This window comes from Thunnus maccoyii, chromosome 9 (genome assembly GCF_910596095.1).
Source record: "Thunnus maccoyii chromosome 9, fThuMac1.1, whole genome shotgun sequence".
Classification (NCBI taxonomy): domain Eukaryota; kingdom Metazoa; phylum Chordata; class Actinopteri; order Scombriformes; family Scombridae; genus Thunnus; species Thunnus maccoyii.
The window spans coordinates 1,236,013-1,253,315 of NC_056541.1; the positions used below are offsets into that span (position 1 = coordinate 1,236,013).

Here is a 17,303-nt window from a genome sequence, read left to right on the forward strand (position 1 = left end):
TCATCATCATCATCATCATCATCATCAGACTGTGTATGAAAACATTAACTTCCTGTACAAACTTCTTCCTGTGTGCAAACAGGAAAACTTTGTTTCTGCTGCAATGAAACAAGTTTCAAACTGAACTTGATGATGTTCAGAAACATTAAAGCATTAAAGCGACAACTGCAAAGATTCAACAGTGAAGCTGCTTTAAACACTGTAATAATAATAATAATAATAATATATTATCTGTGACACTTATGTTTTTCTATCATTCTCTCTGTGTAGTTTTACAGTCGTCGCTCCAGACTTCCTTCAGAGATCTGTGAGTTTGACGCTTCCTCGCCGGTCAGCAGAGACTCTCAGCGGGGAACAGATGACCGTGGAGCCGCTGAACATGATGAAGACCCCCCCTCCTCCTCCTCCTCCTTTCGGCATACGTGTAACTGACCGTGTCTTGTTTCACTATTATTTACAAATCCAGATGTTACTCTCAGCTCTCCTCCTTTACTACAGATGTTTTAGCGGCGAACAGTGAATCAAACTCGACGCGAAGTTTTTCTTCTTCTTTACTTTAATCTCTAAATCAAGTAGAAACCGAACGTTTCCGTTTTCCACCAGGCTGATGACGCTGCACCAGACTCCGTTCAGATATTAGTCATTTTAAGGGTTTTTGTGTTTCTCGGCCAAAGATCTCAGCTGAGAGCGAATGACTGAAGGCCTAAAGCGTTTATTAGGAGCCGCCCTTCACTTCGGCTCGCAGCTGAAACTCACTACAAACTGTCACGGAACTATTACAGTAAACTTTTTTTAATTGCACAACGAGTTTTCCTGTTACATCAACCAAACCGACACTGTATGAAGAAGTCTGCGGCTTTGCCTAAAAGTTAAGAAAAGTTTATCTTTACTGGAGCAAAGTGGTGTTTGGGTGAAACATCTGGAAGCCGAATTAAACACTGATTTACGAGAAGTATGTAAAGTGTAAAAAAAAAAAAAAAGCTGCTTAAAACCAGCTGATTTAAAACGCAGCGGAAAACCTCCGGGAAAACAGCTGTGTGTCTGCCGGAGTCGCAGCCTGTCCGTGGCCGGCTCAGGGTGTGTGTTTCCCGGTGGAGAGCAGCTCACCTGGTCCGCGACGTCCTCCGCTTGGCTCATCAGGTCTCCGTGTCCCATCTCTGCCGCCGCTGTTCAGGCACTTCCGTGCAGGAGAAACGGTTCCCAGCTCAGGTGGTGGAAAGTCCGGTGTAAAGAGTCCCGGGTCCGGCCCACTGTCACTGATGCTCCGCCGCTTGCTGCTGCAGCCTCCTCTCTCCGACCCACAATCCTCTGCGCCGAGCGGGAGCGCGCCCCCTGTGGACGCGGCCGGGAAACACATGCCACGTGGACTGAGTGTGTGTCTGCAGTAAATACACACAGATGTGTTTATTAAAGAGTCTAAATCAAGTTTAACATTGTAATTATTGTGTTATTATACGTGTTTTATTATTTAAACAGTGACGAGAGTCAGAAATCTGAGTTATTATATTGTGTGTAAAAGATAATTTACTATAAATTCATATTTAACCCTTAATTAATGATACATAATAATTACCAACTGCTATTATTTACTATTTATAACACTCAAGAACTTATTAATAAATCTTCTTTAGATTGAAGCTACAAGACAAAAAGGCAAATTAAATGTTTCAGTAGAATAAAGTGAAACCAGTTGAATATTTTAACAACAGTAATTATAAAGCTGCAAACTGACAGAACTTTATTGATCCTGAATCAGTAATAAAGGGTTCAACGTTATCACTCTCTGATAAGTTATTAGTGAAAGTTCAAGTCTGCAGCTTTCAGGACGTTTCTTGTTTAAAGTTAATAACACAGTATAACCTCGTTATAGGCAGACATGTTTATTAATGTACAACAATTACAACTTTTATATTATTACAGATGTGTTTCACTCTATTATCTGTTTATACAGCAGCATCATTGATCATCATTAGTGATTAATCGATTAGTTTTGTCTGTAGTGTCAGAGAATGTTGATCAATGTTTCCTAAAGATGACGTCATCAAATGTTTGTTGTTTTATCTTCAGTTTATTGTCATAAAGACAAACAAAACCAGAAAATATTCACATTTAAGAAGCTGAATCAGAGAATTTAGACTCAAAACGATGAATCGATGATTAAAATAATGGTGGAAACTAATCAATAGTTTATTGTTGCTGCTTTACTTGATTATTTCTACTTTATGCAAATTAAAACTTTCTTCTTCACATTTATTTGCCGCTCAGTTACTTATAAAATCATGTGATCATTGTATGTTCAAATGATCTGTTACACACACACACACACACATATATATATATATATATATATATATATATGTGTGTGTGTGTGTGTGTGCAAAGCTGTACTATATATATACAGTACTGCATTATATGCACGTATATATTGCAGTACTGTTACTACACAGAAGTTTATAAATGATCTCAAATTGGCTCCATATTGACAAACTACAACATTAAAACACTCTTCCATGTACAACATTCATTAGTCATATATTTAATATAATAATATACGTTTTCAGACTGTGGTATTTGTGGTATTTGTGGTATTTGTGGTATTTATACTTTTACTTCAGTGATGATCTGAATATTTCTTCCACCACAGGAAGAGTTTCAGTTGTTGACATTAATAAACAAATATCTGCTTATAAATACATTATAATGTACATTTATTAACTCTTTATAGACTGATTATTAATGATAAACAGGAAGACTGACAGTAAAGTGTTACATAAAAAACTCATTACTGCCTGAAAGGATCCAAAGTCGACATGATGTTTAACTGAAGACACATCTGGAAGTATTACAGCACACTTAATATAAAACTAATACATCCAATAATACATCCGATCCAACTGACTGATGGAGAAACATTGTTTTATTGTTTCAGTCTTAGTGAGGAACTGAACATGTGCAGCACAGTTTATAACTTTAAATAACAGTTTAAAAATATTTTAAAGGACAAACATAGAAATATGTGATCAGAACGATCAGCTGGTTCAGAGTCTCGTCTGATGTCATTCTGACATTAAACTGGTTGTTCTGTAAAAAGAAAAGTGAGCATAAAGTTTCTCCTTGTGACAAAATGATCTTGACTAGAATCACCGACTGTTCTGATGATTGATGAATCATTTTGAGACATTTTTTTAAGAACAAAATGTCCAAATTCTCTGATTCTGCTTCTTCAATGTGAATATTTAGTCTCTGTGACAGTAAACTGACAAAACAAGACGTTTGATGACGTCGTCTTTAGGAAACATTGATCCACATTTGACCAAACAACTAATCAATTAATTGAGGAAATAATCGACAAAACAATCAAAAATGAAAATAATCGTTAGTTGAAGCCAAAATCTGGACTGAAACGTCCAGAACTGAGTGAAACATCTGAACCACCAGGAGACGACTGCAGTTCCTCTGAACGCCACCAGAGGTCAGTGACACACAGCTGAGCTTTAGAAACATCATCCAGATATCATCCAATCACAACACACACGCACAGGCACGCACGCACACACACACACACACACGCACGCACGCACGCACGCACACACACACACACCTGTTTACTGCTGCCAGTCTCTGATCAGTTAAACTATAAAAACTGTATTTTGTGCTTCAGAAACATCAGGATGACGTCATCAGCTGCCCATCACCTGGACACACAGGTGCATTGTGGGATACAGAGCAGGTCAGGTGTCCTCGCTCCTCTCCGCCGCGTCACTGTCAGACTGTCTCACCTGCTGCCCCACACTCTGAAACAACAACACACACAATCAGCTGTTTTACCTGCGTGTGTGTGTGTGTGTGTGTGTTACCTGCAGGTTGAGGTAGTGTGTGTGTGTGTGTGTGTGTGTGTGTGTGTGTGTGTGTGTGTGTGTGTGTGTGTGTTACCTGCAGGTTGAGGTAGTGTGTGTGTGTGTGTGTGTGTGTGTGTGTGTGTGTGTGTGTGTGTGTGTTACCTGCAGGTTGAGGTAGTGTGTGTGTGTGTGTGTGTGTGTGTGTGTGTGTGTGTGTTACCTGCAGGTTGAGGTAGTGTGTGTGTGTGTGTGTGTGTGTGTGTGTGTGCGTGTGTGTGTGTGTGTGTGTGTGTGTTACCTGCAGGTTGAGGTAGTGTGTGTGTGTGTGTGTGTGTGTGTGTGTGTGTGTGTGTGTGTGTGTGTGTCCTGCAGTGTGTGTGTGTGTGTGTGTGTGTGTGTGTGTGTGTGTGTGTGTGTTACCTGCAGGTTGAGGTAGTGTGTGTGTGTGTGTGTGTGTGTGTGTGTTACCTGCAGGTTGAGGTAGTGTGTGTGTGTGTGTGTGTGTGTGTGTGTTACCTGCAGGTTGAGGTAGTGTGTGTGTGTGTGTGTGTGTGTGTGTGTGTGTGTGTGTTACCTGCAGGTTGAGGTAGTGTGTGTGTGTGTGTGTGTGTGTGTGTGTGTGTGCGTGTGTGTGTGTGTGTGTGTGTGTGTTACCTGCAGGTTGAGGTAGTGTGTGTGTGTGTGTGTGTGTGTGTGTGTGTGTGTGTGTGTGTGTGTGTCCTGCAGTGTGTGTGTGTGTGTGTGTGTGTGTGTGTGTGTGTGTGTGTGTTACCTGCAGGTTGAGGTAGTGTGTGTGTGTGTGTGTGTGTGTGTGTGTTACCTGCAGGTTGAGGTAGTGTGTGTGTGTCCTGCAGTGTGTGTGTGTGTGTGTGTGTGTGTGTGTGTGTGTGTGTGTGTGTGTGTGTGTGTGTGTTACCTGCAGGTTGAGGTAGTGTGTGTGTGTGTGTGTGTGTGTGTGTGTGTGTGTTACCTGCAGGTTGAGGTAGTGTGTGTGTGTGTGTGTGTGTGTGTGTGTGTGTGTGTGTGTGTTACCTGCAGGTTGAGGTAGTGTGTGTGTGTCCTGCAGTGTGTGTGTCGTGCTGTCGTCTCTCTGTGGAAGAACTTGTTGCAGAGTCGACACAGGAAGCCAGAAACAGGAACCACAAAACTACTTCCTGTAGAGACGAAGAGACACAAGTTTCATCCAAACATTTAAAATGTAACATCTGTTGCAGAAGAAGAAGAAGAGACGACGTCATTAAAACAGTCGAAGCTCAAACGATGGAAAACATGATGGAAACATGACGTCTGTTAGTTTCATGTATTGATGTGAGGAAGGCTACAGCCTCCTCATCATCGCTCCACACAGAGGTTTGAAAATGCAAATAAAAACTGGTGCATGGACACACTCATCATTTTAATATTTTCTTTTTCAAGTTTTATTATCAGTTTCATTTGATTAATTTATAGGATTTTTTTAACTTCCATAAGAATAATAATGAAGTCAGGAGTCAGTTTTAAATCTTCCTAATGATAAAATAAAACAGATGTTGAGATCAGACAGCAGACGTCCACACGGAGGCGACGCAGCGCCATCAGTCACTGTTACCACGGCAACCGCAGGAACGTACCATATATGGTGCCGGGGTCGTATTCCTCGCCGCGTGTTTCCTGTTTGTCGGCCGCCTGCGACACAAAGTCAACAACAACAACAATCTGTTTATAAAACATCATTTTCAGTCGGGTTGTTGACGTGTTTTTAAAGCAGCCGTACGGAAGCTCGACTCTGCCAGTAAAACAAAACAAAAGGAACAAAAGTCATTATAAAAATGTTTTCATAATTTTACTTTTTTTAACTCATAATCTTGACTTTTACAATAATAATAATTTTTCATAATTTTCAGGTTTTCGTCTCAATTTAGATTTTTTTCATAGTTTTCACAAATTTTCACTCAGAAATTAAAAAGTGAAAATCATGAAAAAAGTCAAGATTATGAGACAAAAAGTAAAAATTGAGGTAAAAATTAAATTATAAGATGAAGACTAACAATTATGGAAAAGTCAAGATTATGAGAAAAAAAATCTGAATCATGAGATAAAAAGTGAAAACTGAAAAACTGAAACTGAAATGAAAAATTCAAAATTATGACATAAAAAGGAAAAAATATGAAAAAAGTCAAGATTATGAGAAAAAAAATCTAAATTATGAGAAAAAAATACAAATTGTGAAAAAAGTGAAGTGAAAATTATCTAAAAAAAAAATCAAGATTATGGAAAAAAGTAAAAATGATGAAAAAGTCAACATTTTTATTATGTCTTTCTTTCTTTTTTTTTTTTTTTTTTACTGGCACAGACGAACTTCCAAAATTCAAAATTTTCATTTTTTTCTCATAATTTTTTTCATGATTTTGACTTTCCTGAACTTTCACTTTTTTCTCATTATTTATTATAATTATTATTATTATTATTTTGTCATAATAATTTTTTTTTCATAACATAATTTTTAAAATTAATTTAGTTTTTTTTTATCATGACTACTTTTATTCTTTTTTTTCTTTCACTGGCAGACATGAGCTTCTATAACACACAGTCTGTCTGTACCTCTGACATTTTCTGCTCTGCTTCCTCTCCTACATCTTCCTCTTCATCATCGCCTATTTCTATTTCCTCCTCCTCTTCCTCCTCCTCCTCCTCCTCCTCCTCTTCCTGGAAGCAGCCGACAGCGTCCACAGTGATCAGCTCCTCCTCCTGCGCCTCCTCCAGGTGCACCTGGGAGGAGACAGACAGTGAATCAAACGCACCCCTCCACTCTCAGGTTTGTTCTGGTTCAGTCGTTACAGACGTTACACAGACGTGAAAACATGGCTGCTTTCAGTAAAGCGACTAAACGGTGACACAAATGTTTTGGTCGTTTTGATCGTATCAACATGTGAAACCTGCTCGTTCGATACGGAAGCCTGATGCTGACAAAATAATATCTGTTCAGTGTCTCGTTGTAACAAGACAGCGTCATATTTTACTGCAAAAGTTTTGTTAAAACGAAAAAGTTTTAACATAAAAACATGTTTTGTCATAACTTCTTGTTAAAATTTGGTTGTTTTCTCATTATAACAAAGATGTTTTCTAATTATAACTTCTGTTATAACTAGAAAAGTATTTTGTAATATGAGATACATTTTCTAGTTATAGCTAGAATTTTTTTTCCATGATAACATAATGGAATATTTATATAATTATAAAGATGTTTTCTCGTTATAATGAGAAACTTTCTTCCATTAAAACGAGAAAGTTTCCGTGTTAAAACAAAGATATTTTGTCAGTATCAGTAGGAACATTTGAGGCATATTTTAGTCTCGACTGTCTCCTGCTGACCTGCTGCTTGTGTTCTGAAGACTTCATGTGCTCCACGAACTTCCTGGGAGTCCTGAAGTGACGTTTACACACCGGACAGAAAGGACGAGACATCTGCTTACACATCTGGAGACACACAAACAAACACACAGAAAAGGAATAAAACTGAATTAATCTGCTGTTTCAGTCCAGATGTGGTATCTATAGTATCTCCAGTATCTCCAGTGTCTCCAGTATCTCCAGTATCTACAGTGTCTACAGTATCTCCAGTGTCTCCAGTATCTCCAGTATCTACAGTGTCTACAGTATCTCCAGTATCTACAGTGTCTACAGTGTCTACAGTATCTCCAGTATCTCCAGTGTCTCCAGTGTCTCCAGTGTCTCCAGTGTCTACAGCGTCTACAGTGTCTCCAGTGTCTCCAGTGTCTCCAGTATCTCCAGTATCTACAGTGTCTACAGTATCTCCAGTGTCTCCAGTGTCTCCAGTATCTCCAGTATCTACAGTGTCTGCAGTATCTCCAGTGTCTCCAGTATCTACAGCGTCTCCAGTGTCTACAGTGTCTACAGTGTCTACAGTGTCTATAGTATCTCCAGTGTCTCCAGTATCTACAGTATCTACAGTGTCTATAGTGTCTCCAGTGTCTACAATGTCTACAGTGTCTCCAGTATCTACAGTGTCTCCAGTGTCTACAGTATCTACAGTGTCTACAATGTCTACAGTGTCTCCAGTATCTACAGTGTCTCCAGTGTCTCCAGTATCTACAGTATCTACAGTGTCTCCAGTGTCTCCAGTATCTACAGTATCTACAGTGTCTCCAGTGTCTCCAGTATCTACAGTATCTACAGTATCTACAGTGTCTCCAGTATCTACAGTATCTACAGTGTCTCCAGTGTCTCCAGTATCTACAGTATCTACAGTGTCTCCAGTGTCTCCAGTATCTACAGTATCTACAGTGTCTATAGTGTCTCCAGTGTCTACAATGTCTACAGCGTCTACAGTATCTACAGTATCTACAGTGTCTACAGTATCTACAGTGTCTACAATGTCTACAGTGTCTCCAGTATCTACAGTGTCTCCAGTGTCTCCAGTATCTACAGTATCTACAATGTCTACAGTGTCTCCAGTATCTACAGCGTCTCCAGTGTCTCCAGTATCTACAGTATCTACAGTGTCTACAGTGTCTACAGTATCTACAGTGTCTACAGTATCTACAGTATCTACAGTGTCTACAGTGTCTACAGTGTCTACAGTGTCTCCAGTATCTACAGTATCTCCAGTATCTACAATGTCTACAGCGTCTACAGTATCTACAGTGTCTACAACGTCCCCAGTGTCTCCGGTGTCTACAGCGTCTCCAGCATCTACAGCGTCTACAGTATCTACAGCGTCTACAGTATCTACAGCGTCTACAGTGTCTACAGCGTCTACAGTATCTACAGTGTCTACAACGTCCCCAGTGTCTCCAGCGTCTACAGTATCTACAGCGTTTTCAGTATCTACAGTGTTTTCAGTATCTACAGTGTCTCCAGTGTCTCCAGTGTCTCCAGTGTCTACAGCGTCTCCAGTGTCTCCAGTATCTACAGTATCTACAGTGTCTACAGTATCTACAGTATCTACAGCGTCTACAGTGTCTCCAGTATCTACAGTATCTCCAGTATCTACAATGTCTACAGCGTCTACAGTATCTACAGTGTCTACAACGTCCCCAGTGTCTCCGGTGTCTACAGCGTCTCCAGCATCTACAGCGTCTACAGTATCTACAGCGTTTTCAGTATCTACAGTGTTTTCAGTATCTACGTGTTTCCACCTTGTGTTGTTCAGTCCGTCGATGGATGATGACATCACTGCTGAAGTGAGTCTGACAGGTGTCGCACCAGCGCTGCGCGTCAGGCCGACGCCCCCTGCAGGACAAACAGACGACAGTCAGGATGAAGAGATCGGCCTCGTCTTTAAAGTAGAAACATGTTGCAGGAAGAAGTTAACCATCACACATCACACTTATAATGTCAAGCAAAGAGAAAATGAGATCAGATAAAAAGTCTAATTTATGACATTTTAACAAATTGAAATGATGAGTATTTTCTTGAGGGTCTAAGATAGTTAGATAATAATGACACCTGGTTCATAATAAAGTGCTGCTTTCCATGTCTGAACATCACATTAAAGGACCAGTCTGTAGAATTTAATGGAATCTAGCAGAACAGACTCAGCAGGAATGGAATAAAATATTCATAATTATGTTTTAATTAGTGTTTAATCAGCTGAAAATAAGAATCGTTGTGTTTTTTTGGGCTCTGTGTGTGTGTCTGTCTCTGTGTGTTTATATGTGTGTATGTGTGTGTGTGTGTGTGTGTGTGTGTGTGTGTGTATGTGTGTGTATTTGTGTGTGTGTTCTTACCTGCTCTGCAGTGTGTGTGTGTTCAGGCTGATGGAGTGTGTGATCTCTTTCAGTTTCCTCAGGTGTTCTGATCCCGACATGTGTTCCTGAAATACCTGAACACACACACACACACACACACACACACACACACACACACACACACACACACACACACACACATAAACCTCTACACTTGTGAGGACCCTGACCGTCTCCGCCTGGTATCATCATGTGATCTGGATCATGATGCAGCTGTTAATAACATCTGTACAGTTTGGACATTTCACACCAGCAGGTTGAAAGGTCATGTGACTCCACCTCTTCCTCCTGCTATCTCAAGCTCCCCTTCAAAATAAAAGCTACAAACAAGTCCTTCCACTGCAAAATAAAAACTTACAAAATAAAACCCCATAAGCTGATCTGATGTGTTTCATCAAATTAATGTCAAAGAAGAAAGAAACAGAAGCCAGAGCCCCCCCCCCCCCCCCCCCCAGGGAGTCTCTACAGACCAGATCATTTCCTCGTAGTTAACATGAGTTCAGTTATTATATATTCAGGATGAGTTTCTGGATGTTTCTCACCTGCAGAGAGCGACAGGTGAGGTTACAGACGTGACAGTGGAGTCCACCCGTCTGTCTGTCTGCCGTCCTGTCTGTCGGTCCAAACTCTCGGCTCTCGCTGCTCTGCTGGATGGTGACCTTCAGTGACCCCACGCTCTGCAGCTGACACACACACACACACACACACACACACACACACACACATTAACAAACACACACACACACACACACACACATTAACACACACACACATTAACACATTAACATTGCAGTCATAAACTGAGTTAAAATGTGATGTTTTGTTGGTCAGTAGATGATCTCACCTCAGCTGCTCTGCTGTCCTCACTGAGCTCTGCTGCCCCCTGCTGGTCAGGAGGAGGGACGCCATCTTACAACACACACACACACACACACACACACACACACACACACCCGCATCATCATCATCATCAACACAAGCTATAATCCAATTAGGAGGTTTTGTTCACAAATCAAAGATCTTCAGTTTAATGTCACAGAGACGAAAGAAACCAAAAAAAATTACTCAAAACGATTAAAAGATTATCACAATATCTGGTGATTAATTATCTGTTGATTGACTCATTGACTAATCTCTGTGGATCTAAAAGTAATCCGTCAGATAAACTGATCACACACACACACACACACACACACACACACACACACACACACACACACACACCTGCTGTGGAACTGCTCTCACTTCCTGGTTGACCACATGACGCCGGGAGCTTCTCTCTATTGGTCGGAGTCGCAGCTTCTTCAGCTCTGATGGAAACAGATTCAGCAAACGATCACACACCTCGCTCGTCTGTCTCCACGGTAACAACAAACACACGGACGACCGTTAACGTTTCTAAACGAATCAGAACAGAATGAATACGGGTTCCTTCATGTTATATTCATCTCCAGGAAGTCTTAATTTATAGGACTCATTATATTTAGGTTCATACGTAGCTGTTAATAACTGATGGAAAATATTCAGTTTCAAACAATATATCAGCATATTAACTTTCTGTGAAGGTTTATGTCATTTAGTAGAAGAAAGGAAATCATCTTATTATAGAGAAACTTCCTAATATTCTAATAATAACTACACACTGAGAACTGATTATGATCTGTTAAAGTAACTGTTAAGAGTCAACGACGTATGAACCCAGATATCACCAGTCAGCACTTATCAATTAAACCAGTTAAACCAGTTGTTCCTGTTTTTTCTCATAATTTGTACCAAACTGCGTCTCAATCTCTGTAAAATGAAAAACCTGAAAATTACATCATCATCATCATCATCATCACATCCTGGTTCAACTCCAACATCTCTGTCCAGAATAAATCTAATCTATCGGCTCGTTAACTGAGCCAATAAATAACGATCTAAACTCAGTTATCAGACGTCTGAAGGAAAATGATCCCAGTCGGCTGCTTCACTCCCACCGACACAAACATCTACAACAACAGTCAACTCTTACTGTAGGAACATGTGATGAACATGTTTCAGTCTGAGATGTTTAAAACTGTTTAAAATTAAAGGACCTGTTAAATAAACGTCACAGCTAACGACATGACAAGTCAAAGGTCAAAGGTCAGACTGACTGACCCATCCACTCTCGCCCTCTTTGACTCCGCCTCTCCTGAACCTCCGTCCGACCCCGGGTCTCCACGCTGGCTCCGCCCATCGTCACCTCTGTCTTCTTCTGTGGTGGAGGAGCTGCAGCCTGTCCCTGACCCCGCCCACTTCCTGCCTGAAACCTGCTGAAGAAAAAAAACAAACAAACAAACAGTTAAACGGATCAACGACGGCAGACGAGCAGCACAAAGTTTTGTTTTTTTTTCACCCACCTGGTGAGTCAGAGGCGACCGCCGCTGCACACGACCGACGGGGAATCGAACCCGCGCAGCTGCAGGTAGAAAACACCTGGAGAGACGCGACATCAACAACCTCCTGCTGGTGAATCGACAGTAGAAACCAGTAACCAGCTGTAAAAACCAGTTCTTACCTGTCTGTCCTCAGCTGCTGCTTCACCATGATGAAGGCTGCACCAGCTGACCTTTGACCTTCCTGCACCAACACTCTAATCTGTAGTCATGGAAAAAAGTTCTCATTAAAAGAAAAAACTACATCAGAAACCCTTTAAAAGTTGTAGTGAAAGTGATAAACGAGCAAGTATCAAGTACTGTATTTAAGTACAGCTTTGAGGTACTTGTACTTTACTTGAGTATTTCCATGTGATGCTACTTTCTACATTTCAGAGGGAAATATTGTACTTTCTACTCCACTACATTTATTTGACAGCTTTAGTTACTTTTCAGATGAAGATTTGACACAATGGATAATATAACAAGCTTTTAAAATACAACACATTGTTAAAGATGAAACCAGTGGTTTCCAACCTTTTTGTCTTTTGACGTCTTACAAAAAGCAGTGTGTAGTCGGGGTCACATTTCACATGTCTATGAGTTGTTAACAGCTCCACCAAATAGTGATTTTTCCCTCTAAACTTCTCACATGCTTTCATTTCAATAAATGTTCAAATGATCCAATATTTCAGCAAAAATCAAAGATTAGAGAAAAAGTCCAAAAACTGAAAACAGATTTGTGTATCAGAACTTTGTTTTTTCTTCTTTCCTCTCCCATTAATCATCTCACCACCCCTCAGATTTATCTGCTGACCCTTTGGAGGGGCCCGACCCCTAGGTTGGGAACCACTGGACTAAACTAGCTAACTGTATATAAAGTAGTGTAAACTAGCTCCACCTCCAGCAGCTACAACAGTAACATGCTGCTCTAACACTGATGCTTCACTATTAATAATCTAATGATGTCATATATAATAATATATCAGTCAGAGGGACCAAACCACTACTTTTACTGCAATACTTTAACTACATCAAGCTCAGAATACTTATGTACTTTTACTGCAATACTTTAACTACATCAAGCTCATAATACTTATGTACTTTTACTGCAATACTTTAACTACATCAAGCTCATAATACTTATGTACTTTTACTGCAATACTTTAACTACATCAAGCTCATAATACTTATGTACTTTTACTGCAATACTTTAACTACATCAAGCTCATAATACTTATGTACTTTTACTGCAATACTTTAACTACATCAAGCTCATAATACTTATGTACTTTTACTGCAATACTTTAACTACATCAAGCTCATAATACTTATGTACTTTTACTGCAATACTTTAACTACATCAAGCTCATAATACTTATGTACTTTTACTGCAATACTTTAACTACATCAAGCTCATAATACTTATGTACTTTTACTGCAATACTTTAACTACATCAAGCTCATAATACTTATGTACTTTTACTGCAATACTTTAACTACATCAAGCTCATAATACTTATGTACTTTTACTGCAATACTTTAACTACATCAAGCTCATAATACTTATGTACTTTTACTGCAATACTTTAACTACATCAAGCTCATAATACTTATGTACTTTTACTGCAATACTTTAACTACATCAAGCTCATAATACTTATGTACTTTTACTGCAATACTTTAACTACATCAAGCTCATAATACTTATGTACTTTTACTGCAATACTTTAACTACATCAAGCTCATAATACTTATGTACTTTTACTGCAATACTTTAACTACATCAAGCTCATAATACTTATGTACTTTTACTGCAATACTTTAACTACATCAAGCTCATAATACTTATGTACTTTTACTGCAATACTTTAACTACATCAAGCTCATAATACTTATGTACTTTTACTGCAATACTTTAACTACATCAAGCTCATAATACTTATGTACTTTTACTGCAATACTTTAACTACATCAAGCTCATAATACTTATGTACTTTTACTACAGTAGGATTTTTCTTGCAGGACTTTTCCTTGTAATTGAGTATTTTTACTTTGATGTATTGGTATTTTTACTGCAGTAAAGTATCTGAGTACTTCTTCCATCACTAGTTAATGAACAACCACATATAAATTTATCTTAAAAACCTGATTTCTACTCTCAGAACAACCAGCTACATTTATAAAGAACTCCATTGAAATATTGTTAAATTTTAACAGCGACTTCCTCGTTGGTTACTTTTGTCTTTGGTGAAATAAAACAAACTAATTTGAAGCTGCATATAAAACAAGACACACTTGCTGTTTAATAACTATGCCGAATTTAATATTAACATCCTCTGATTAGTAAAATATCTTAATAATTTTAATACAATAGATGTAACCGTTTTGACAAGCAAATAAACTTTTAATTCGCTTGTTTTCAATAGAGATCTATAACCTGACAAACGTTATGAGAATAAACTGTCTTCTCCAGACTAACAGAGCCTGATTTAAGCGTTTTATCTCTCCTGGCTGTTTAGCAGAGCTGTTAGCGGACATGATATGTAATTAATGACATGTAATTAAATTAAAATACAGCTTAAGTCTGCTCACCTTCTCCTCCAGCAGAAGCTAAAGCTAAAGCTAAGCTAAAGCTAAGCTAACTCTGCTACATGTAAACACGGACTGACTCGCCGCTTGTCGCCCCCTGCTGGCCGGGAGGAAGAACGGCGGTCATCTGAGGAACAGCAGCCTCTCAATTTATTTATCTGTTTATTTATTTTAAAATATATATACTATTTTCAAATAAACATTCACATATATAAAAAACAGACATTTACCCACATATACATGAATTTAAAGTAAACAAACGTTTGTGCAGGAAAAGCTGATTCATAAAGCTCCTAAAAACTCAACAAGATCAAAAGAATTACATCAAATAAAAATAATGAGGCTGGAAAAGTCACTTTAAACAGAAAAGTTAATGATCATCATGTATACATAAGTATTTACATATAAACTCATCATATAGCTATACACTGTGTTTATATACTGTATTTGGAGAATTTTGTAATTTTTTTGGCCATTTAAAAAAAAAAAAAAATATTAGTGTGATATGATATTTTATCTGAGCCAGCTGGTCAAGTTTCAGGTTAACAAAACTCTGACAACATTGTTTTATAGATCTTTTATTAAAGCGTCTTTACATTTACTTTTATCAGTCGGTTCGACTCTTTTAATGTCAAAGTGAGCCGTATCTGTGTGACCTCCATAAAAACAGCTTTTAAATATAAATCCTGAGAAGAAGACGTCTCATTACATTCATTTCTTTCATTTATATCTGAACTTTTTTGACTTGTTTGTGCTTTTTATCTGTTATGTTTTCTATGTTTGGTGTCAATAAAGTTATTGAATTGACCTGAATGTATTATTAATGTATGAATAAACATTTCAACGTCAGCATAAAATCATCTGCATCTGTGCAAAACATGAAAATAATACATGTTAGTGAATAAATAATTAAATAAAACAAATTAAATAAAATAATAAAGTATAAAAAAAAAAACAGGTTTTAAACAAAAAAAAGCAGCAAAAATATTATTTCTTACTTCTTTAAATTTTAAAAGTACTTCCAGAAGCTTTTACATTATTTACATTTACGTATAAAGAATTTAACTGTTACATAATATTTCAATTCTTTGTTCTCAAAACGTCGTTTCAGTCGCACGTTTACATTTGAAACAGATTCTCTTCTTCTCTGAGTGTGTTTGTGTGTTAATGGACGACTCGAGGCTTCCTGTTTAACACAACAACAACAACAACAACAACTGAGCATAATTAAACAGACACACACACACACACACACACACACAGTCATAATTAAACAGACGTGTGTGTTGCAGTTCAGAGATGCTGCATCGTTCATTATAGAAACATTCAGAACCAAACAACTGACTGATAATAAACTTTATGTCTTTGTTGATAATGAGTCTGTTTATCTAAACTATAACTTCCTTTTTCTCTATTTTCTAGTTCATTAAGTTTTGTCCATTTTACTGCCAGAAATGCAAATATTACAGATGTTTACAAGCAAGAAAAAAAACCTCCGTTCATGATGTTTTTAAGGAGTTTATCCTCACTGGAGTCCATCTTTGTAATAAAGTGTCTCACATGTTTCATCACATTGTGTTTATACAGTTTATTCTCATCATGAGATATATCGTTGGTTTGTGTTGATGAGGATCTGGATCCATGTTCATGATTCTTCTGACCTCCTCTCTGATGCTCTGTTGGCATCATTTTTTAATTTTTTTATTTTTTTATTTGTTTGTTTATTTAACAGGGACAGTGCACATTAATAAACATCGCTGTAAATGCGCCTGTAGTCCCTGGACAGATGTTACAGAATATGAAAATGAGAACAAAGTTACTGAGGTCATTTATAATCATACGGAACAATTAATAAAATAAAGAAAGAAGAACATATATGATATTAATAAAAAACATCATTCAGGACATCCTTAAAACATGCAACACAGAGACTCATGATACAAGATACACAAGACAATAAATACATGAAGATATTAATGTTAATTGAGCTGCGTTGATAGACACTAACTACAACATGTCTGTAAAATACATCAATTAATCAGACACAATAAAAGAAAAACCACAATCAGACATGAAGGCAGACTGCCATTCCTCCCAGTAGTGACTGTTGACGCCGTCATGGCAACCAGCACAGATCTCCTCCCACGTCTGGTCCTTGATAATCATCTTCATCAAATCACTCCGTAACCGTTCATATAAATAGGAGATATGATTTTTGCTCTAATAGACTCATCGAACACTGTTCCACATTCGTCGTGGTTCTTTTGACCGTTTCCTTGTTTGTACGATGTTTTACATGCTGGATTCATAAACATCTGTAGAGTCTCTGGACGACAGCGTGAAGTCGCTCATTTCCTTCAAACAACTGGTTGATAACAATAAGAACTTTTTCTGTCCACCTTTTAAACACACAACATGTCATTTCAATCAAAACAATAACAACAGACAGAGTGTGATGACGGTGTGAAGTAGCAAGGGATCATGGGAGTTGTTGTCTTCGTTGTTAAATAAGCAGCTTCAGCGGGATAGGATTACTCCAGTGTTCATCATTCAGGATGTTTTTACCCGCAGAGGTCTCCTCCTCTCCAGAACAAACGGACCCGGAGATTACGGGTAAAAACACTGAATAAAGCTGTTTCACCTAAAAAATCAATATTTCTCCGACGATGTTTGGTGACCAGCGGACTTCCTGGAGGGGCTGTTAGCCGAGCTGCTGCTAACGT

The 17,303-nt window shown here is 38.3% G+C and overlaps 2 protein-coding genes across 4 annotated transcripts in view; both read right to left on the reverse strand.

Annotated features, from left to right (window-relative positions):
• Positions 1-1,324, reverse strand: part of surf4l (surfeit 4, like) — a 7,398-nt gene extending 6,074 nt beyond the window's left edge. The window contains exon 1 of the mRNA XM_042420244.1: positions 1,108-1,324. Coding sequence (XP_042276178.1) covers positions 1,108-1,155 — 48 coding nt within the window. The 5' untranslated portion in view covers positions 1,156-1,324. The remainder of the gene's footprint in view (positions 1-1,107) is intronic.
• Positions 1,325-2,798: 1,474 nt separating this feature from the next.
• ciz1b (cdkn1a interacting zinc finger protein 1b) lies at positions 2,799-14,688 on the reverse strand. 3 transcript variants are annotated; one of them, XM_042420242.1, is made up of 14 exons: positions 14,584-14,688; positions 12,132-12,211; positions 11,974-12,049; positions 11,732-11,886; positions 10,814-10,899; positions 10,434-10,498; positions 10,132-10,266; positions 9,569-9,663; positions 8,978-9,071; positions 7,191-7,295; positions 6,420-6,587; positions 5,450-5,504; positions 4,872-4,993; positions 2,799-3,794 (listed from the first exon to the last, which is right to left on the reverse strand). In XM_042420242.1, exons 2-14 carry the CDS (start codon positions 12,158-12,160, stop codon positions 3,732-3,734), a joined length of 1,248 nt encoding a protein of 415 aa, XP_042276176.1. In that variant the 5' UTR covers positions 12,161-12,211; positions 14,584-14,688; the 3' UTR covers positions 2,799-3,731. The 3 variants fall into 3 exon arrangements, with proteins under 3 accessions (XP_042276176.1, XP_042276175.1, XP_042276174.1); XM_042420241.1 differs by having other exon boundaries at positions 10,132-10,272; positions 11,732-11,883; positions 14,584-14,687; XM_042420240.1 differs by having other exon boundaries at positions 10,132-10,272; positions 14,584-14,687.
• Positions 14,689-17,303: the final 2,615 nt, after the last annotated feature.